This window comes from Centropristis striata, chromosome 21 (genome assembly GCF_030273125.1).
Source record: "Centropristis striata isolate RG_2023a ecotype Rhode Island chromosome 21, C.striata_1.0, whole genome shotgun sequence".
Lineage (NCBI taxonomy): Eukaryota > Metazoa > Chordata > Actinopteri > Perciformes > Serranidae > Centropristis > Centropristis striata.
In genome coordinates this window covers 6,350,032-6,372,482 of record NC_081537.1, presented here as the reverse complement: position 1 = coordinate 6,372,482, position 22,451 = coordinate 6,350,032, and the positions used below count along the sequence as shown (strand labels likewise).

The 22,451-nt window shown below is 38.0% G+C and overlaps 1 protein-coding gene across 1 annotated transcript; it reads right to left on the bottom strand.

The window, feature by feature from the left end:
- Positions 1 to 858: 858 nt before the first annotated feature.
- Positions 859 to 21,098, bottom strand: tdrkh (tudor and KH domain containing). The gene is made up of 14 exons (XM_059323980.1): positions 21,019 to 21,098; positions 16,392 to 16,555; positions 15,138 to 15,229; positions 13,058 to 13,259; positions 12,522 to 12,661; positions 10,223 to 10,544; positions 9,964 to 10,130; positions 8,833 to 9,002; positions 5,928 to 5,992; positions 5,144 to 5,295; positions 4,039 to 4,149; positions 3,366 to 3,420; positions 1,528 to 1,605; positions 859 to 1,417 (listed from the first exon to the last, which is right to left on the bottom strand). Exons 2-13 carry the CDS (start codon positions 16,522 to 16,524, stop codon positions 1,550 to 1,552), a joined length of 1,665 nt encoding a protein of 554 aa, XP_059179963.1. The 5' UTR covers positions 16,525 to 16,555; positions 21,019 to 21,098; the 3' UTR covers positions 859 to 1,417; positions 1,528 to 1,549.
- Positions 21,099 to 22,451: the final 1,353 nt, after the last annotated feature.

Genomic DNA, 22,451 nt, shown 5'->3' with positions numbered 1-22,451 from the left:
AGGGAAACACCGTACCATAGAGGGTTAAATCTCAGTTGATCAGTGGTTGCAGTGGCATCAGGAGCATTGCAGCATTTGTATGCTGCGTTCACACACACACGCATACTTTATGTATTCAGCCTGTGCTTTCAGGCCTTACCTTTTGACAGATGTGTCCTGATTGAGGACTATATTCAAAGCAAACCAAGGCCTGCCTCTAGACATGTCAAACTACAAAGACAAGGATCAAAAACAGCAGTGGCTCTCATTCTCTCAGCGCAGGATTTTAGGAACCAGAACATGTCCAAACTCTGGAGAGGCAAGACAGACTTTAATTATTCAGTTATTCCATTTTTTCAGGATGTGTGTGAACTCTGGTGTGAAGATACTTCTGAGCTGTTAAGAACTTGTCACTCACTCAGAATTCATATTTATACATGTATTGAGACTATAAATATGGAATGCAATGTATATATTTAAATAAATAGATGTTGTGTATATATATATATATATGCACATATATATACACATCTATTTATTTAAATATATACATTGCATTCCATATTTATTGTCTCAATACATGTATAAATATGAATTCTGAGTATATATACACGCATATATATATATATATATATATACATACACACACACACATATGCATCCACACATATATGCGCACACACACATATGCGCGCGCACACACACACACACACATGCACGCACACACACACACATATGCACGCGCGCACACACACCTCCAAGTACCTTGATGGAAAATTGGCTTATGTTTTAACACATTGCTCCCCTATATCCATTGTTATTTTCCAAATAATATTTGTAGAATGAATAAATGTTAAAGTAGCGGACAGACAATGCATGTGACATAAAATAAATCCTTTATTATATATAGTGCAGTCTATAACACCTCTGAATACAAACTACAACTTTGTCCTTGGTGATGGTACAGTAGATCCCACATTGTTAGAATGAACACAATCTGCAGGCCACATTCAATACTAATAATACTTTATGGTTTCATTTTCAAAATATAATAACTTGTGAAGCCCGATACATAAGCCATTAAATTCTAATATACATATAAATAGAGGAAAATAACAATGTTGACAATGTTAGCTATCCAGCTGCCTTATGGTTCAACACAGTGCTTTTCAAAAATAATAATGGCATTCTAGTTTTGTTCCTCTTCATTTCTTGAACAGAAAAATATTGCAACAACATATAAGTGGAGTAGCATTTGGTACAACAGAACAGCTTAAAGGCAAAACATAACAAATGTACTGAAGTAACAACGATACAGTGGATATGACTGAAGGAACTGTCAGTAAGGCTGAATGAGGACGTATGCGGTTGAGTTTGGGTCATACGAGGAAATGTCTCCATGTCAGTTGAACTGATGCTGAGCAGTGGATGGTCAGTGCTGGAAAACAAGTGGATTAGGAGTCATTACTTTCACAGACTTAATGGCTCATAAATCAATTCTTTAGAAAATGTTTAAACTCATGCAGTCAGTAAGCCAGAAAACAATACCTAGAAGTTTATGTCTTTGGTCTCAGAGCAGATCATCTTCTACGACGTCATCAACGCTTCCTGAGATTGAAGCCGCTTCTGAGATACAAAAAGAAAAGACCAGAGTTTTCAACAACTATCAACAACTGGACTTTAATTTGTATGCACTACAGTTGAAACCAGACGTTTACATACACTATATAAAAAGACACATATGCTTTTTTTTTCACTGTCGGACATGAAATCAGACAATCACTTTTCCTGTTTTAGGTCCGTTAGGATTACCAAAATGATTTCTATTTGCTAAATGCCAAGTCCACAATTTTCTTCCTGATATCTTGGTTGATTTCTTTTGACTTTCCCATGATGTGACACAAAGAAGCAGTGTGTTTCAGGTGTGCCTTAAAATACATCCACAGGTGTGTCTCCAATTAACTCTAATGTTGTCAATGAACCTATCAGAAGCTTCCAAAGACATGACAGCATCATCTGGGCTTTCCCAAATAGTTTCAAGGCATAATAATGTTAGTGTATGTAAACTTCTGACTTTGAAGAAAGTAATAAAAAATTGTCTAAAAAAATCCTTCTCTCATTATTTTGGCATTTAGTAAATAGAAATAATTTTGGTAATCCTAACGGACCTAAAACAGGAAAAGTGATTGTCTGATTTCATGTCAGACAGTGAGAAAAAAAGCATATGTGTCTTTTTATATAGTGTATGTAAACTTCTGGTTTCAACTGTATGTGGGGGTAAAGGGTGGGGGTCATTCACTGAAAACAGCTGCCTGCTGCTGCTGCTGGAAACCAGGTTGATGTTAAATGCCAGACTGCAGCTAGGTGTAGATCTCTCAAATGGAGGGAAAAACTTTTGTTGGCGTTACCTCAAATAAACAATTGATCCGTCGTGTTATTGATTGTTGATGAGATAAGGATTCCACAGTGAGAAAAAGAATACCATCAAATGTGCTGCTGTACAGCCTGCCGTCCTTATATGTGATATCGTACAAGCTACCATCTTCCTATCCACCCCTCCTCGTCTGTTCCTCAATTCCTTCGTTTTGGCTGTGAGCACATGAAGTCGTAGTGGCCCAATATTTGTTTAAGTGCGGAATGACAGGAAAAGTTTGAGAACCACTGTATTAGGTGAATGAGGGTAAAAGAAGTTGTGAGTTTGTGAGCTGCAGCATTGACACAGTAACAGCAGAACTAGGGCAGCTTGTGGTGTGGGTTAGTGAGTGATGACTCAACAATATGAATCAATTTGGCTAGGCCTGAGTAGACAAAAAGTATGTGTGTTTCATAGTGGTATTATGTTGCTCCACAGATGTAAAGAAATGTAGGAACACATGTAGACGATACTGATGAAGGCTGTTCAGACAACCAATCTTTGCACCAAACCAAATATTACTCTAGAGAAAGAGTAATACGTGTCTGCCCAAGCTGCATTCTACCAAAAATTCCAGCAGGGGGCGCTAAGTTTGGCTGCAAAAACATTTCTGTCCATTCATTTCTATGCAAAATGAGAAAACTTCTCACTTGATTTATTACCTCAGAATTTTTTTAGGACAACACTATGGTCTCAATCACTAGTTAAAAAAATCTTTTTCAAGACAATCTGATGTTAATCGTGTAAATAATGACCTCATTTAGAAGAAAATAGAAGATAAAGAATCGTATGATTTGGGGCGGGGCTACCTTTGATTGACAGGTCACTAACAAGGCGAGCCGTCATCGGGAGAGAAGTAGAACAATGTGTATCCACGGCAACGTGTCAATAAAGTTATAGAAAACGCTATATAGATATAAAAAAGCACGTTTAGAAAAACGGTTTATTTATACAGTCTTTGTGCTGTACTCACCTGATAAGCTGATACAGGAGAGACTTTGCTCTGATGATGCTCCTATCACATCATCCTATAGGAGGACAAGAGTCAGATATAAGAGTGACAGTATTGAGTAGGCTATTATGTGGTAAATATGAAGGTAAGACATGTTAGACGTTAGATGAAGTTCAGTTGTCTATGCTGTAAGGTGTTACAGCATGAAAAATCCCTAATTTCTTCCAGACCATAGTTGACTTTGTAATGTTTCATAACATTAACAGGGAAAAACATTGACTGGATGACAAACTAATTTCAATTTAGAGGTAATGATTAAAGGGCGCAGTTTCCAACATACGACATCTTCTGTCTGTTCCACGTACCCGTCTGAAAATACGTCGTGTGGCAGCCATATTTTGGAACTCTCTGCCTCTCCCCCTATGGTCCGCTATTTCTGTCGACTCTTTTAAAAATCACCTTAAGACCTATCTTTTTAGACGATAGTGTCATTGTGTTTTAATTGTCTCATGTCCCCTATTTTATTTCTTTCTTTTTATCTTCTGTAAAGCACTTTGTGATTTTATCTGTGAAAAGTGCTATATAAATACTCACTCACTCACTCGTAATAGAAATAATAAATGTTCCATAAGTATAAAGGAGGAAGGAAAATTTGGTGGTTAATGAGGCCAAAAATATGTGTTGAGTGAATCACCAGCATCCTCTGTAGACAGCCGAGATTTTCCCCCTCAGTCCTTCCGTTTAATGGCTCCTGGAAGCTGACAGCATGGCCCAGACGTACCAGCTCCTCCCCGATATCTACAGGCTGGGATAGACAGTAGACAAGATGAGACACACACCACACAGGTAAACACAGATAAATAATCAATGAAGCGTTAATAAAAAATTATGGTCTCAATTGCTAGTAAAAAATCTTCTTAAAGACAATTTGATGTTAATAGTGTAAATAATGGCCCCATTTAGAAGAAAATAGAAGATAAAGAATTGTATGATTTGGGGCGGGGCTACCTTTGATTGACAGGTCACTAACAAGGCGAGCCATCATCAGGAGAGAAGCAGAACAATGCGTATCCACGGCAACATGTCAATAAAGTTATATATAACGTTATATAGATATAAAAAGGACGTTTAGCAGTATGGTCTCATAACTTTGACCCTTTCACTGTATTTTCACTTAATGACATAATAAAATAAAATTCTAAAATAAAAATTAATTTTTATAAATACAATAAAAAAAGATTTATTTGAACGTTTTGTTCAGTAAAAATGTCTTATTCAGAGTTTGGTTGGACTAACAGACACTGTAAGGAGTCGCTGTTCATTTTTCTGAGGTAAGTAACATACAGTACAGGCCAAAAGTTTGGACACACCTTCTCATTCAATGTTTTTCCTTTATTTTCATGACTATTGACATTGTAAATTCATCAAAACTATTAATGAACACATGTGGAATTATGTACTTAACAAAAAAGTGTGAAATAACTGAAAACATGTCTTATATTCTAGTAAGCAAAGGGTGGCTACTTTGAGGAATCTAAAATACAAGACATGTTTTCAGTTATTTCACACTTTTTTTGTTAAGTACATAATTCCATATGTGTTCATTCATAGTTTTGATGCCTTCAGTGAGAATCTACAATGTAAATAGTCATGAAAATAAAGAAAAACGCATTGAATGAGATGGGTGTGTCTAAACTTTTGGCCTGTACTGTACATTTTGTTTTTGTGTTTTTGCTAGCCAAAATGAACATCCCAGTTAATGCTAACATGATTTAGTGTTGTTTGTGTAAAGTGTTGACCTTGCCCACACTGTTGTCGTAGAGCTTGACGGTGGGCCAGGAGGAGACCTCAGAGTGAGAGTAGCTGCAGAGTTTGGCCTGCAGCGGTCTCCAGGAAGCACAATATGTCAGCTGCTCAAACTCATCCAGGGCTTCCTCAGTCCACACCTCTCCTGAGGGATGGAATGACTGTTTAGATATAGAAATATATACATTGGAGGAAAAAAGGGCCAATCAATTGAGATTTAAGAATAAAACATATTTTTGACTTAAGCTTTTTCTTGTTTATATGCCTGTGTGCAGTGGTGGAATGTAATTAAATACATTATTCAGGGTTCGTACACTTTAGCAGTGGTCAAATTCAAGCATTTTTAAGCAATATATATATATATATATATATATATATATAAAGATTTGAGTTACTGGTTACTTTTTGACAACAAAATATTAATTCAATCAATAAAATATGAATTAAGAAATTATTATGTATTCTCATAAGTTAACACCCAGTAAACATTATTGAATCAATAACTATAATCCAATGACATAAAAAATCTTAAATAAGTGATTCTGGATACGAGTACTTTTACTTTTGGTACTTTAACTGTAATTGAAGTCTGCTGCCCCCGCGACCCGGCCCCGGATAAGCGGACGAGAATGGATGGATGGATTTTTCACAAGCGTTTGAAAGCAGGACTTTGACTTGGAACAGAGTATTTTTTATACTACTTTTATCTCAGTAAAACATCTGATAACTTCTTCCACCACTGCCTGTGTGATAATGTTTGTAAGACAAGAGTTTTACCTTTTGGTCTCACTCCTGCTAAGTTGCACTCAATAGCTTGGAATGGTAAGCTGAGGAAGTCACTCCTGAAATATTAATGCAGCAAATGCAAAAGCCGTTAATAACTTAATAAGCTGTGCCATCAACAACTGCTGCCACATACAAAGATATGCACTCTGTAGCTGCATTATAGCACAACAGAACCCAGAAAACCTGTGAACAAACAGTGCGTCTCTTTTTCAGCTCCAGATGATCCCAAACACATGACAGATGAATCTACAGTCGTTTTATTAGCAACAAGAAAGCTGTCAGTAAAGAAGTTACTGAGAGGCTGCCCACCCCAAGACCCTATAGACTTTTTTTGCTCTCTTACACTCACACAAATTCATACTGAAACTATGTCCTTTTCTTTTGTTAGACAGGTAACTGACTGAGGGTTTTGTCCTACAATAACTTACTTGTAACTGCTCTACAAAAGTAATACTACGTGGCTATCATGGAGAAGAGGAAAGATAAAAGCTTTACAGCCACTCATTACTCTTTTAAGTTGCCCATCCCTGATATACACGATCAGGGATGGGCAACTTAAATGCTGGAGGGGGCCACAATTTTTCATGTTCACTACCACAGGGCCACATATAGGACCATGCATTTCACCTGATATGATGAAACTGTGATTTTAAATATGTTTACAGTGCAGTAACTTAACATATTTCATGCTCAAATGCATGTTTAACAGTATAAATAGGAATACAAAAGGTTTGAAGCAAATAAAAAACAACCACTTACTGTGATTCCTTTTTTTTTTTTTTATCAGTGCAAGAACAGCAGACCAACATTAATTGCAAGAAGTCATTTTGTGCATTTTTACACTGCACTTTTAAGATTTCATGCTCAAATGCATGTAGTTGTACTGAGGGCCACTTCAAGTGAGAGTGCGGGCCGTATGTGGCCCCTGGGCCTCTATTTGCCCATCCCTGGTGTATATATTTTCATTATATGAGAGCAGTGAGAGTGAACCAAAACAGTAAAGTTGTGGGTTGGTCAGCTAAACAATGAGCTGAAAGTCTCCATAAAGCCAAGGGGAGCTGTTTACCTGCTTCAGGACATTTACCTCTTCAGGTTCATCACAACTGTAAATACTTGACATCCTGTCATCTATCAATACTGAAATAAATGTTGTAAACCTTTTACCTTCGGGGAAGCTAAATAGGCTACCAGTGGCAAGGAAGGACCTGTACAAAAAGTCCTTTGTCCCAGAAGCTTTCAACGCTATAAATAAAACCAGAATGCGGTAGATTTATTTACCCTGTTTACTCCTGTTTGTTCCTTTGCTGAGGGTTTCCCTGCACAGCAGGTTCTCTGAATAAGGCAGGTCTTAGACCTACAATTGTAAACTTGATTTGTACTGTGGCGTGCTTTTATGAAATTTTGTACTTGAATGGCTGATGTGTGAAGTAGTTATTGCTGTAGGCTATTTTATATCTTTTTCTATCCTTGAAATGTTTTTTTTTTTTTATTGTTTTACTATTTATTCTGTTGTTTTGAGACATGTCTATGGTGAAACCAAAGAGGAAGAGGATTATCCACTCAGTGGATAATAAAGTTTTTTTGTATTCGTAAATCAGAGCCGTGAATGCCCTCTCTACCTTTAAAAAAAACTCCTGAAGACCCAGTTCTTCAGAGATCATCTTCTCTCCTAGCACCACACGACGATTCTATTTTTTAAAGAATTGTCACTAGCACTTATTGCTGCACTAATGGCTCTTATTGCACTATACCGTGATTGTTTCCCTTTTTTCCTGTAAGTCCCCTCGGATAAAAGCATCTGCTATAATCTAAATGTAGGCATACAACTACGGATTGGACAAGTTGTCTAAAAGTTGAGAGGCTCTGGAGCTGTTGACCAACTTGCAAATTGACAAACTGACTGAGTAAATGGCTCAGTTATATTTTTGTCTAACTATAAATGCTATTAATAGGGGGCGTTTCAGTTGAAGTATTTCCTTTTTTGAAAAGAGTGATCAATTTCTTTTTGGGCTTCTGCACTCTACATCCCCAAATAAAAACACAAAATAACTTTTTGGCATACTGAGTGTAGCTGCTAAAAAAGCCATAACAAGGAAATGGCTTAAGCCAGACAGCCCATCTATAGACGAGTGGTATGACATCATCTATGAAATTTTTGTAATGGAAAGAATCACTTTCTCTGTGAGGCTTCAAAAAGCCAAATTTGAGGAAATCTGGGAGAAGTGGAGATTGTACATCGCCCCGAAACGCCCTTCTTTTTTTTAATATTGTGTAACTTTCTTTTTAAAAAAATGTTTTTATCTGTTTTTTACTACTTACTGTAGATGGAAACACCCCCAAGTTCTGTTCGTTTGTTTGTTTATAAAAATCTGAAAATATGGATCACAGTGTCTATTATCAAAACGGTGATGACTGTTGTAATGTGATATTGAAATGTGATTCTAAATAAAGACAAAATGTAAAAAAAAAAAGAAAAGAGTGATCAGCTGTTTTTTTCTGTGTCATCTCTACGTGAGCTGTTGCTTGACATTTTTTGTCAAATTCACAGAGCACAAATGAAAGCATGAGGTTCCGTGCTGCAAAACGATACACAAGCGATGCAAAAGGCCAAAATGTGTCCGCACACAGACGAGGTCCGGCTTTTATTTTGCCGAGGCAATTACAGGAAATGCCTTTGCTTTGTTATTTGAAGCAGTTGTTGCTGACTTGCGATTCCTACTGACCGGAGGAATGAAGAGTCGGTTAAGAGTCAGCAGCTATAAAACAATGACAACAGAAATCAAAAAAATATGAATCAGCCCAACCACAAGAGGTACCCCACACAGTCATACATGTGGAAAAGAAACATTCAAGGTCTAATTTAGTGGAGATATTAGCGTCATATGTTCTCTCTTACCTCATACGACAGAGGCTTTCTCTGGGCAGCTCCCCGTTGTCCCCAAAGTCAACATAGTAAAGGTCCACCAGTCCGGAGGCCAGGACTCCCAGCACCCTGGCCCTGTTCCACGTACCACGGTCGTGGTATGGAGCCGCTACAATGTCCCCCACCACAATGGTCTCCACCCTCTGCTCTTAAAGAAGATATGGTGTTCTTAATGCAGAGTCTAATGCTACCTATACATCAGAAGACTTTGGAAATATATATATATATATATATATATATATATATATATATATATATATATATATATATATATATATATATATATATATATGTATGTATATATATATATATATATATATATATATATATATATATATATATATATATATATATATATAAATAATATAATATAATATAATATAATATATATATATATAAAAAAGACTCCCAGAAAACTCTAGGCTCACACCTGCTCACATCTAAAGACAAGTGTTTAGTTGTAGTCTTGTAAATAGTTACCCTGCAAGATTCACAGTCTGTCTAAAATCTCAGTCTGACACTAAACTGGGACTAAAAACTCTAGATGAGGGGTCTCAAACGCAAATTACCTGGGGGCCGCTGGAGACAGTTTCAAAATGACCCCCCCCCCCAAAAAAAAGACACAAAATAACAAAAAAAAGACACAAAATGACAAAAAAATACGCAAAATTATTTTAAAAAGACACAAAATGTCCCAAAAAAGACACAGAATTAACAAAAAAGACACATTTAACAAAAAAGACACACATTTAAAAAAAGACACACAATTATTTTAAAAAAAGACCCAAAATGACCCAAAAATACACATTACTAAAAAAAGACACAAAATTATTTCGAGACACACAATATTTAAACAAGACACACAATTATTAAAAAAAAAGACACAAAATTACCCCAAAAAAAGTAATAAAGGGACCTTCCACACACAACACTGTAAAGTGCCATTCATATAAAACTCACATTAAACTTTCATATCAAGGTGAGGGCCACAAAATATTATCCCGAGGGCCGTAATTGGCCCGCGGCGCCTCAAGTTTGAGACCCATGCTATAGAGTTTTTTTCATTGCTTAGTGTAAATAAAAGGCAGTAGGAGCGGTCCCTACGTTTGGGTTGCCACCGTTGTAAAAGCGGTTCATCTCTTCTGTCAGTTTGTCCAGCTGAAGGGAACGGACTCCCAGGATCTGGATCCAAAAGTGGTTCGGGTTTTCCGACGCAGAAACATAAACCTCCAGATGTTCATCAGGCTGGAAGCTCAGGTCTGGGCTGGGAACTAGACAAATGAAAAGACCGTGTTTAAGGAAAGATTATCATACAGTGAGGCATAATAGTTTCTAGACTCCATTATAGAAAAAGTAAACTCACTTTCAAATTTGGAAATTTCGGAGAAAGAGTCTGTAGAGAGACTCCCGTCTTCGTCCTTGCTGTCTGTGGTGGAGATATCAAGCTTCTCAATCTTGTCAAAAATATTTTCTGCTTCTCCCGCGGTCCCATTGGTGAGGATGAGCCCGTTTTTCTCTGTCTGGGAGTAAGGACCGTTGTTGTTTAAGCCCACAGGTGCAGTAGTCTCTGTGCTGTCTGGCTTCTCATTCACAGGAGTGTGGCCTCGTTTCTCCCGCAGGGCCGAAGACTGAGAGATCTTCGCCCTCACCATCATGTCCTCTCTTACTTTTTCAAGAATAAGCTCCTGCAAACAGATGAGAAAAGGAGGTGGTACATTTATTCTCAATATCATGTTTAAATGAATGGACAGATTACACTTGCAGGGCTTGAAGCAGAAAAAAATCCTGTTCCTGAAATTTGTTTATGCATGGGATAGATGGTCAGATCAACAGATCTTCCGCGTTGGAGAAGCAAAGTAAGCTGTTTGTTGTTGTTGTTGTTGTTGTTTACCTTATACACAATTTATCACAGGATCTCACGGTCTCCCGTATGTTCAGGATTATCGCGTGTTCTCGCTATTTGCGTGTATACGGCCGGCTAGCTACGCTGCCGTTACGCTAACCCGCGGCGGAGCCGTTCCGCGCCCGGTGGAAATCTCCAGTAAGGTTGACGTGTTGGAGAGCGCAGGCACGGACCGTATAGCCGACTACCACCGGGAAAGTCTCATGCCACACCCTCTCAAATGTCCGCTCACTCTGCGTGTCTCCACAACAAGTTAGCCCCCAGAGCGATTTAGAGACTCTGGAGTTGACGTTCGCCGTCGTTAACTGTGCACAGCAATGATCATAAACAAAGCAGCATGGCTAATTATTATGCACAGTGTCTCCGCTGATCATAAACATAGTGATCGTGAATTAACGGTACGCGCTAACTGCGCACAGAGTGTCTGGTGCTTGTTGTAAACAAACAGAGATCGCTAAGTGAACACCTCCTGCAGCAGCAGCACATACACACTGTACTGCTACAGAGCTAACTACCGCTAACGGCGGCCCTTGTTAACGAGCCGGCCTCCGACTCGTTAGCGGGTCGTTAAAAAAAGAGTAAGAAGGAGTCGCTGTAATTGTCTCCAGTGACTTTCTTAAGAAATAGTAATGACGTGGGTCTAAAGCATGCTCGCCGATGAGCCGCCTTCTTCTCCGGCAGGCTGTACGCTATCCACCGTAATGCTGCCCTCCCCGGTCATATCCAGATCTAACGAACTAAGGGTTTTTGCCGGGGTTTTTTTTGTTTTTTTAAACATGATTAAAAGAATTTAAAAAAAAACACCAAAAAAAATCCCGAGCCGGATTTCCGGCACCGTGCCGGAGGTCTTCAAGCCCTGCACTTGAGTAGTCCAAAGCAAGGTTATAATAGTTTGGGATTCTTCATTAGTTTTAGTTTTAATTCTGTTGTGAAATTTTGTTTTCAAATTCAGTTAGTTTTAATTAGTTTTTAGAGTGAGTTTGCTAATTTTAGTTTTCTTTTTATTTCTTGAAAATGCTACGTTTTAGTTTAATTCTTATTCGTTTTATTTTTTTTGTAATTGGTTGTGTGTTGGGTGCCAGATTCAAAGAGGTTATAAAACATTTTGCTTTAGTTTATCCATCTCAGCCCCAATAAGGTTATTAACTCTTACAGTTCTGGGTGTTTTTAATGTTTGTTCTAGTGTCGACATCCCAGTCTCAGTAAACATATTTACCATGTGTTCCTGCATGTTCACTAACCAGCAGCTGTTTAGTTGGAGCTAAATAAATACATTTCATATCAACCAAAAAGGATTATGCAGTGTTCTGCTGCCGCTGCTGGATTTTCAGCGCCGTCGCAAAAAAACTGTGATTTGTAAAATCATGGTTGAATTGAGACTTTCACTTGCACACAGTGAAAGCACAACATCCAAAGTTTACAGAGTGTTGTGCCGGCGACACTTTTACCATAATAACTAAACGGTTTATGCTATCGGGGAAAATTCCAAAGTTTTCTGAAAGCTGAGAAGTTGCTGTTTACAGCCAACATGGTGTCATTACGGTAATTTCACTCACGCTTCTCCTGGAAGCCCACAAAACAGGAATACAAACTCAGCAGTGTAGACATACCACACAATACAGTTTCAGTTAGTTATCGATTTTAAAAAAAAACTCTTGTTTTTATTTAAATTTCAGTTAACGAAAATGTTTTTTCAATTCTAGTTTTCATTATTTCGTTAACTATAATAACCTCGGTCCAAAGCAATGAATGGACTCACCTTGGCCTGTTCCACTTCCTGTCTGGTCCCTGTGATGGTCATGTTCCCCTTGGCTCCAGGAACATGCTGCTTCTCTCTAGAACAAGACACATTAGCCCCTGTGGTCCTGGTGATCAGTTTCAAACTTTCTCCTCCACGGCCTGCAACACAGACACACAAGTATGGAAATATGGGTTAGACAAACAGTACATGGGCCGACACTATACATTTCCTACAGTCAACAAATCCCAAGTGAAGAGCCAAACAATGAATCTATCATAATTCTAAAAGCTTGATTTATCCTCTGTGCCATAAACCGCTGACTACTCATTTAAGTACAGCGGGCTACTTTATTATATTAATTATGATACTGCGTTACCCTAACCCTCATTTGACAGGCTACCTCAGAAAACAAAGATGGCAACTACTTGAAAACTGTGCACAAAGAGTATCAACTAGCAGTAGTCAAAACATCGGTGTTAAAAGCAAAAAGGTTTCGAGGGCAAATGAATAACAACTAGGAATCAATGTGATTATCCTCACTATTCAGAGGCTACCTATTATACGTCCAAAGGCCGTTTGAGGAACTTCCAAATCCTCAGACACCAGCTCACAGTCAGTGACCAGGTTCTCCAGGACACAGCGGGCCAGCAAGACTTGTTCCTTCGAGCCCTGCAGCAGGAAACATACAGTCTTCTTACATCCAGGCTCCCCTGAATCTGACAAAACCCTCACATGAGCTCCAGACTTCTGGGTCACCTGAGAGACAAGGAGACAACAGGAGAACAATCAAATGTAGAAACCAGCACGGAAACCATCTTACGATAGGATTCACATGTGATTCATGAAACGTTCGTATCCCAACAATCAGAGCGTGAGAATGATCGGGCGTTGATAAATGTGGCGGCTGGAAACATGCGTCATTTAAATATCATACACAATAAGTACTGGGTTTAAAAGCCTCGTTCTGAGAGTTTATGACATCGAAGGACGCAATATGGCCAAAAAGAGGAATTTTTCTTCTTTTTAATAAAGGTGACTTTCACCTTTATTATTAAAGGAGCAAAACAGACATTTTAAACAGGCACAGAAATATGCAGCGACAGATGTTGGTTCAGAAAAATTGACACATAATGTAAAATATCAAGTAAAAAATGAAATAAAAGCATATTATTATATTATATATAATATACCGAGTTTGTACACCTTTTCCAAGGTCAAATTCAAGCACTTTTCAGGCACTTTCAGGGTCCATTTTCAAGCTTTTCCAGCATCTTACAGCTGTGGTAAATTACATATTTCTTCGAATACATACATACTGAAAATTATTATTTTACGTTTTCATTTCAGGTTCTCCAACTAATTATATTTCTATTCCATAGGATTTTTGTTGTTCAAGAAATGCTGATACAATTTTAAGCACATATATATATTCTATATTATTATATAGAATATATATAATAGCTATATTATTATATAGCTGTATTTATAGTTGTATACTCAAACAAGTGATAATTTAAATATGGAGCACACACTCAAAAGTTTTCCCAGCTTTTTGGTTGCAGGACATAAACAATGATTTAAAATAAAGATCTAATATATTTTTAAAAGGCACTAAGAAAAGGAATTTTCTCAGAAGTAGAAAGTGAAACACTGAATCCCAGGTGCAACAGAACCAACTGGTTTTATTTGGCAGCCTAAAAAATTGGCATCAGAGGGAGTAAAAAAAAAATGCAGCGCGGAAGGAAATCACTGCTGCGGTCAGCAGTGTACCAGTGGACAATCAAACTATTTCATTTATATATCCATGACATCGGTACTGCCTTACAAAGCCTAACTGCAGTAACTACGCAAAGGGTAAAACTGAGAAAAACTGCTTTAATGCTCTAATGTTTTTTTAACTGGCCAGCCAAATGTCTTATAGATAGGTAATTGATATGACACTTATTTGCTGTAAAAGGTTCTAATAGTAATGCAAAAACAGAGAGCAGTAACTATAATGTTGTTGTCTTCTTTCAGCTTTTATATTTTATTTTTAGTGAATAAACATGATCAAATTGATCATGTTATAAGTGTTTAACAGCTCTTTTCAAAGACTTGTGTATTTTAGACTCAATATTATAAAGTAATGTTATATTTTAGTCTTAATTTAATTGTATCTCACATTTTTACTTAATCACTATCTAGATTATAATTTCCCTATCAAATAAACGTATAATTTCTATTATTCTTGTCTTCACTATTCAACACAATGAAGAAATACAAGGCTACATGGTATCAGATATCTGCCTATCAGTCTGTATCAGTCCCGTCCCCACATCATCTCTCTGTGTGTCTGCGTGTGTGCGTGAGCCGAACTAAATCCTATCAACCTGTCCGGAGGGTCAAAAGCTCCAAACACACTGTTGCATTATGCTGTTCGTTAGCTGCGTGCTAACATTAGCTAACACTTAAAGTTGTTTTAATCACAAAAATCTGCTATTACTTACTGTCGCTAAACACATGTAGCTTTCAAAATAAGAGCACTGTGTGTAAACATAATCCACCACAGAATTTACAAGACTGTCAAAATAAGATGCCTTAAATAAAACCTACAAGAACTTGTGCAACACCCCCTAGGTGGTTCAGAGTACTCACCATGTCCAGGAACTTGGCTTGGTATCTGGATATATTCCTGTAAACTTCTACTGGAAGTGTCATCTTGGATACCTCGGTGTTTGGCCCCTTACCTGTTAATGGCAAAATGGACAGTCACGGGCTGAATCAAAATGTCCACAAGACCTTAAGTTATTAAGTTATAATAATTATTAATTGGACTGCAGATGTATGTCTACGGATTAAGGTGAAGAACACGATCCATCAGCACATATTCTGTAGCAACGCACCGTTTTACAAAGCAACGGTCTTAAGGGTTGAAGGCAGCTATGCATTACATGCTGCTGCTATATACATTATTTTATCCCAAAGGTCATAAATGAAAGAGAAAAACACTCAAGAAAGCCCTTTATGGCACAATTGAGTGAACCAGGAGCATACCGAGCACCCTACTGGCAGTCAGTTTTGATAGTGCTATTTCGCTTAAGGTCCAAGTGCAAACGCTGCAGTCTGAGAGCACATGCAAACGGTTTGAATAGAAAGAGAAGAGTTCAAGTGAGAGTGAAGAAAATGTGTGTACGCAGCAAGTTGAGTGCAAACACAGTTTTGAGCCGAAAGAAAGAGTGTGAGCAGTGATCTTTTGAATGCAAGAGAAGAGGTTTGAGAGAGAGCGCAGTAAAACAATCTGAACAACAAAAAAAAAAATCAACTAATCCTGCTCTCAAACTTACAGATACAAAAAATCTTTCCTTTCACATGCCATCACACTGTACAATAACAAATAATAGTCTGGTTCATTACATACTGTTGCTATGCACTTAATGTGTTTTTTATGCACACTGTTCATTGCACCTTATTTGTTTCATAGCACCAAGATTTTTTATTTTTATACTGTATATTCATATTTATTCTGCACTGGAATTCTATTCTACTCCTTAATACATACTCCTTCTTTAGACGCTTTATTTTTTATTGTATTTTATTGTATTTTTATATTATTGCTTGAAGTATGCCTAGGTTGTTCTTTTTTATTTAATTGTGTTGTCATTGTCTCTGTGTGTAATGCTGCTGCTACACTGTAATTTCCCAGCTTGGGATAAATAAAGTCTATCTATCTATCTATCTAAACTGAAAATCCTGTTCTTGAATAACATAGTAAATAAACTTCATACAGATAATGTCATCAAAGAATATAACCAAACCTTTACAATTTCTCAAGTACACGTCTACAAATTTAGTTAGTATAAAAATGTTTTTTTAACACTGGCACAACTTCTTTCAGGCAGATATACTCACTGTTGTTGTTGGTGCTGCTTATATGGCGATAGACGATGTAGCCCACTGTGGCCCCGACAGAAAGCCCTGCAGCCAGGGCCACCATCTTGCCCGAGCTCATGGTGCTCTTATGACCCTCCTTCACTGCGTCCATGACACGCTGTGCACCCAGCGGGATGCTCCACCTGAACACAAACATGACAAGTCTTCTTTCCAATTCTCCTGCAAGTCACCGGTCATTTTCTTTCTTTGTCCCGTCCCGTGTATTACCTTCTGTCTATAAAATGTCTTTACAACAAGTCAGGCCTCTGTTACTGTGAAAAATGTGGAATGCAATAGGAATGTATTAGCTGGTGTCATGTACAATTCTTGGTGTTTTGTTGGCTTGCTGAGCAGCTGAACAGTCATGCAGCACAAAGCTTAAAGCATTAGCCAGCCTGGATTTCAAACAGAAAAACAGTGTTCTCAAACATACCTACATTACAGACCACCTTTAAAATAGATTGATTTGTGGAACCCTAATTGAGATTCTGTCCCAGTAGCCCCTTTCAGACTGCCGTTTCAAGCTGCGATATTTACGCCTTCTGTGATATTTCACCTTCAGTCTGAATGTCCCAGTGGCAAAATGGGGGATCAAATGATCCTGGATCTATAGCATCTTTGGAGGCAGTAACAGATGCGGCAAATTGGCGAGACTCTGTGCGTTTACATGCAAAGTTTAATCGAGCTATGCTTAAAAATCGATTTTGGCGTCTAATCTGACTTCTGTCTTTGTCCCAGTTTTCCCAGAGAAAATCGAATAACTGACGGGACCTTTCCAGCTGATCTTAGTTCGACACTTTGTGCCGTCACTACTGACCGGCAAATGTGAGTGACTAATGCGACCGGCTAACGTGACCAGCTGCAAGTTTGTGGGAGCATGCGTACATGCCTTGTCTTGTCATACATGCCGGCGAAACTCCTATTCCAATCACATTATCTGGGTGTCCTAATCGGAGTTGAAGAACTCCAACATTAGTCGGACTAACATGTTTACATGCACTTCAGTTGCCAGTTATAGTCAGATTAAGGCAATAATTTGTTTTTTTCAAGTGTCGTGTAAACGTACTGAGTGTTAAAGAGCCAGCAAGACGGAAAACACGTGATGTACGTTATTTGTGTGGCCAACAGCCGGGTAATAAGAAAGAAAGTGGACTGTATCATCAGCGGGAAACAGCACTTGGTGCTGCCACTTATTGTACAAATACTGCTGCTCTGTTCCACGCCACTAGGGTCTCTTCCCACTTTGTTCCACAATGCCGGATTGCAATGTGCAATATTACTCCGTTGCAGAATCAGTATAAACGTCCTAACGCAAATTGACAGCATAACTTGTTATGGCACTTTTGTGGAAACGCAGTATGAAAAGGGCTTTGGACATATATGAGAAGATGCTTGTTATTTATTTAGCATTGTGTAAGGCTTATAACAGCATAAGGTTGATGATAGTTTACAGAAAGGATAATTTTTGACTATGGGAACTGTAGTTTGACAAAACAATTTATACATTTTGATTCAAGGTAGTTTTTTTCCATGAGGCAACAGAGACTTTTTGTTTTTGTTTGTTTTTTGGGTCGAACTAGATGATATAGTTAATACCTGACCTTGAAAACAGCAATTGACAAAACAATTTCGACCAGTAGTCCAATCTGTAGCTTTTGATTGTATTTTTTAGGACAAAGTTTTGGGGGACTAGTACAGTGACAGTATTTGTACTTTTCATTCATATGTCATTAAATATTATAAGACAGTTGGATGGCAGGGAATACAGTACCAAAGTGATTTAGATTCACTTTACTGACTAATAGAGTCATACAGCTATACTAGGTGCTATAACAAAACAAAACAAATAAAAAAAGATTGATCGAGGCATCTCCAGGACCTGAGATTGTTTTGTCAACTGCATGATAGTTGGTGAAAGTAAAACTCATTGTTATAGCCTAAATGAGATCATTTCCACTTGAGAAAATTATAGTGAACTGTAAGTATTCCTCATTTTTGTTAGAGACCTTTTGTTAGAGACCTAACAAAAATAAGAGCGAGGGTACTCGAAGGACCTCTGGGAGTCCCAGGACCCCACTATGAGAACCATTGCAAGAGATTATTTAAATGTAGCATTTTAATATCTCTGACTTCATCGCTTGCCAAAACAAGTAGACTGCAAAAACATGCACAAGCAGTCACATTCACACAATATAATCCCCTAAATGATTAAACATTTAGTGTGCACACAGCACTGCACTTCTTATAAATGCACCAAGCCAAACTGCAGCGGCCATGGCCCTGATTGCAGTGTGCAATGCACTGAAGACTGCTGCTCCTGCTGCACACACTGCATACCATTTAGTTGGGCGACCTCCAGCCAATTCATGAATAACCCAACAGTTGTAGCCAATTCTTCCGGAGGCTTTTGGTGTAACACTTATTAAACTACAACTCACAAACACTTTCTCCAGCACGGACAAAGCACTGTGGAGATAGGTCTACGTGGCTATGTGAGAATACACAGAAACAGAATGTACTGGAGGTAAGCCAACAGTGAAGAGCATTAGGACAACGGGACCGAGGAGCACACGGCACCACCATGCAGATGCGTGTCTCACTGGGAGAAGAGGGCTCTGGGGCTGTAGTTGAGAAACACATGGGACTTGGACACTCCAACGTCCATCATGGAAGAATCGTGACTATAAGATACAAATCTTCTCCAATCCCGGCTGTTTTTTGTTTACATCCAAGTTCAAAACTACTGACAGACAGGTAGAAGGAGAAGAAAGTTTCAGCATTTCTGAAAGATGAACAAATATTGGGAAACAATAACTTCAAGCTTCTCTGGAAATGTTAAGGTGTTAGTCTAATTTTAGCATTTAGATCCGCCAATTTGTGTCAATGAAATAGGCCAAGTTTTATAAATAGTTTTTTGCTGCTTGGTACCACTACCAACAGGAACACCTGGATAGTTGATACCAATTAAGTTGAACCGAAATGCAACCCAATGGAATAGAGTCGTCCCACTCACAAGTGCAGTGTCTTCTGTCACTTTATACCAACAAGCTATATTTTAACATAACAAAGCTCCTTGTGGGTAAATGTTGAGATTTTTAAACAGGGTTTGGCACCACATCTCTTTACACAAAAGCAGGGGTCTCAAACTCAAATTACCTGGGGGCAGCTGGAGGCAGTATCAAAATGATCCAAAAAAAGACACAAAATGACAAAAAAAGATACAAAATAACCAAAAAAGACACAAAATGACTGAAAAAAGACAAAATTACTAAAAAAAAAAGGGACAAAATTACCAAAAAGACACATAATTACCAAAAAACAAAAAACAATTTATAGATTTTGAATCAAGGTAGTTTTTTTTCCATGAGGCAACAGAGACTTTTTTTTTTTGGTTGAACTAGATGATATAGTTAATACCTGACCTTGAAAACAGCAATTGACAAAACAATTTCTGTCAATTTCTGTCTAAAGTGTCTTCTGTCACTTTATACCAACAAGCTATATTTTAACATAACAAAGCTCCTTGTGGGTAAATGTTGAGATTTTTAAACAGGGTTTGGGACCACATCTTTTTACACTAAAGCAGGGGTCTCAAACTCAAATTACCTGGGGGCAGCTGGAGGCAGTATCAAAATGATAAAAAAAAAAAAGACACAAAATGACAAAAAAGATACAAAATAACCAAAAGAGACACAAAATGACAAAAAAAAGACAAAATTACCAAAAAAGACACAAAATGACCCAAAAAAAGACACAAAATGACTGAAAAGAGACAAAATTACCAAAAAAATAGACACAGAATTACCCAAAAAAGACACAAAATGACTGAAAAGAGACAAAATTACTTTAAAAAAAGACAAAATTACCAAAAAAGACACAAAATTACCCAAAAAAGACAAAATGACTGAAAAGAGACAAAATTACTTTAAAAAAAGACAAAATTACCAAAAAAGACACAGAATTACCAAAAAAGACACAAAATTATTATTTTTTAAAATACAAAATTACCAAAAAAAAAAAAAAAAAAAAAAATCACAACAAAAAAAGTAATTAACGGTACCTTCCACACACAACACGGTAAAGTGCCATTCATATAAAACTCACATTAAACTTTCATATCAAGGTGGGGGCCACAAAATATCGTCACGAGGGCCGCAATTGGCCCGCGGGCCGCGAGTTTGAGACCCATGCTTTACACTAAGGAAATATCTTCTACACTGCAGTGCGACAGGCTATATATATAACCTTGGCTTTTTCAACTCTATGGTGCATAACATTGTAGGCCACTTATTTTGACTACACGGACACGCGAGCCAGTCCATCTTTAACCTCCAACTGGCCCAAATGTGACGTTACTGTCTACCTGTGACGAGCTGTCACAACGACCGCTGACACACTTTCTCCTCTGAGCTAGTGAAGCTAACATCAGCTAGCTGCTGGTAAACACATGCAGGCAAACATTTGGAAAAGGTAAACAAACGTCTTTAGCACGCGCACATACCCTGACACTAGAGCATTCGTATGTCATGTATGTAAGTATTTGTTTTTAAGCTCTACCGTAGTTTAAAATAAACAGTGAATGCGTGTTGTTATGTGTGACACTTACAGGCTGATGCTCGCTCTCTTTCCAATGGACCGTTTGAAATAACTGTCGCTCGCCACAGAAACCGTTACGTTCTAATGCTTCTTCTTCTTCGTCGTCTTCTTTTGCATTTAACGGCAGCTGGCATCCTTGGCGTTGCATTGCTGCCCCCTCTGGTTCTATCCATCAACTACAACTATTCAGTAATTAGGGCCACGGGGCAATCGCCATAGATATATATATATATATATAAACACTTTCTTATATATATCTATGGCAATCGCCCCGAGCACTATTGTTATACTGTGGATTTTTTCTTCTTCCTTTTCCGGACACAAATTATATATCAAAACGTGCGGTTTTAATCGGGATCGGTATGCTATTACTTTTCTCTTACGTCGCGAAAAACTGCGCAAAATTTTGCATTGAAGTGAATGGGACGGCTGGGAAAAAAAAGAGTGAAAATGAACAATAATTGGATAATAGATTTTCAAACGTCTACTTCTCCGGCATAATTTCACTTAGAGACTCCATTTAAACTTTAAACAGAAGACACAAGTATTTTGTATTGGTGTGTTAATCCACGTTTCGATAGGTCATATAGTTTTTTTTTTTTTTTATCAATCCCTGTTCAATGACCATGATCATTTTTGGAGAAATTCTGAGATTATAATGGGTGTGTATTGCATGGAATGTTCGTGTCAGAGTGTGTGACATCATCGCTCAGAGTGGAAGCAGTGGTCTGAAATTGTCTGAAACGTTTCTCTTTCCACACTCCTCCTGGCCACGATTACACTCTATACACATTATTTTTTTCCCAAATTTGTAGACAAACTTGTTATGTCTCTCACAATGTGCTCAAAAAATCTGAGAGACATATGGAATTTAAATGGGCAGCCTCCAAGTGTGGCCACGTCTCTTTCTGCTCCTCATTGACTGTAATACAAAGATTTTCTGAGAGAAGCAGAACGTATCCCTGTTTTAAAATTGCACATCTCTGTAAAATATTTACTGTAGAAACACCGAAATCATATCAAAACGTTCAGGAAGTCCTTGTGATGCTCACGGTCTGGGTTTTTTTCTGATAGGAGCTACTGTTCGGTCAGAATAAGCCCAAATGTGAGACGAGTGCAGAGGAGGAAAAAACTCTTTTTCTCAATGTTTCTGTGGGTATCTGCCTCTGTCGTCATTGACAACCACCTGAAGTTGCCGTGGTAACCTCTGAGCCTCAGGCCAGAGCCACAGTTAATCTACTGCTGACCCCTGTCTCCCATACAAAACATATCAAGTCTCTGTCAAACAGGACCATGCACACACACACACACACACACACACACACACACACACACACACACACACACACACACACACACACACACACACACACACACACACACACACACGTGGTATTATTATAATGTACAGTCTATGGATATTACTTATGTTACTCTAAAGGA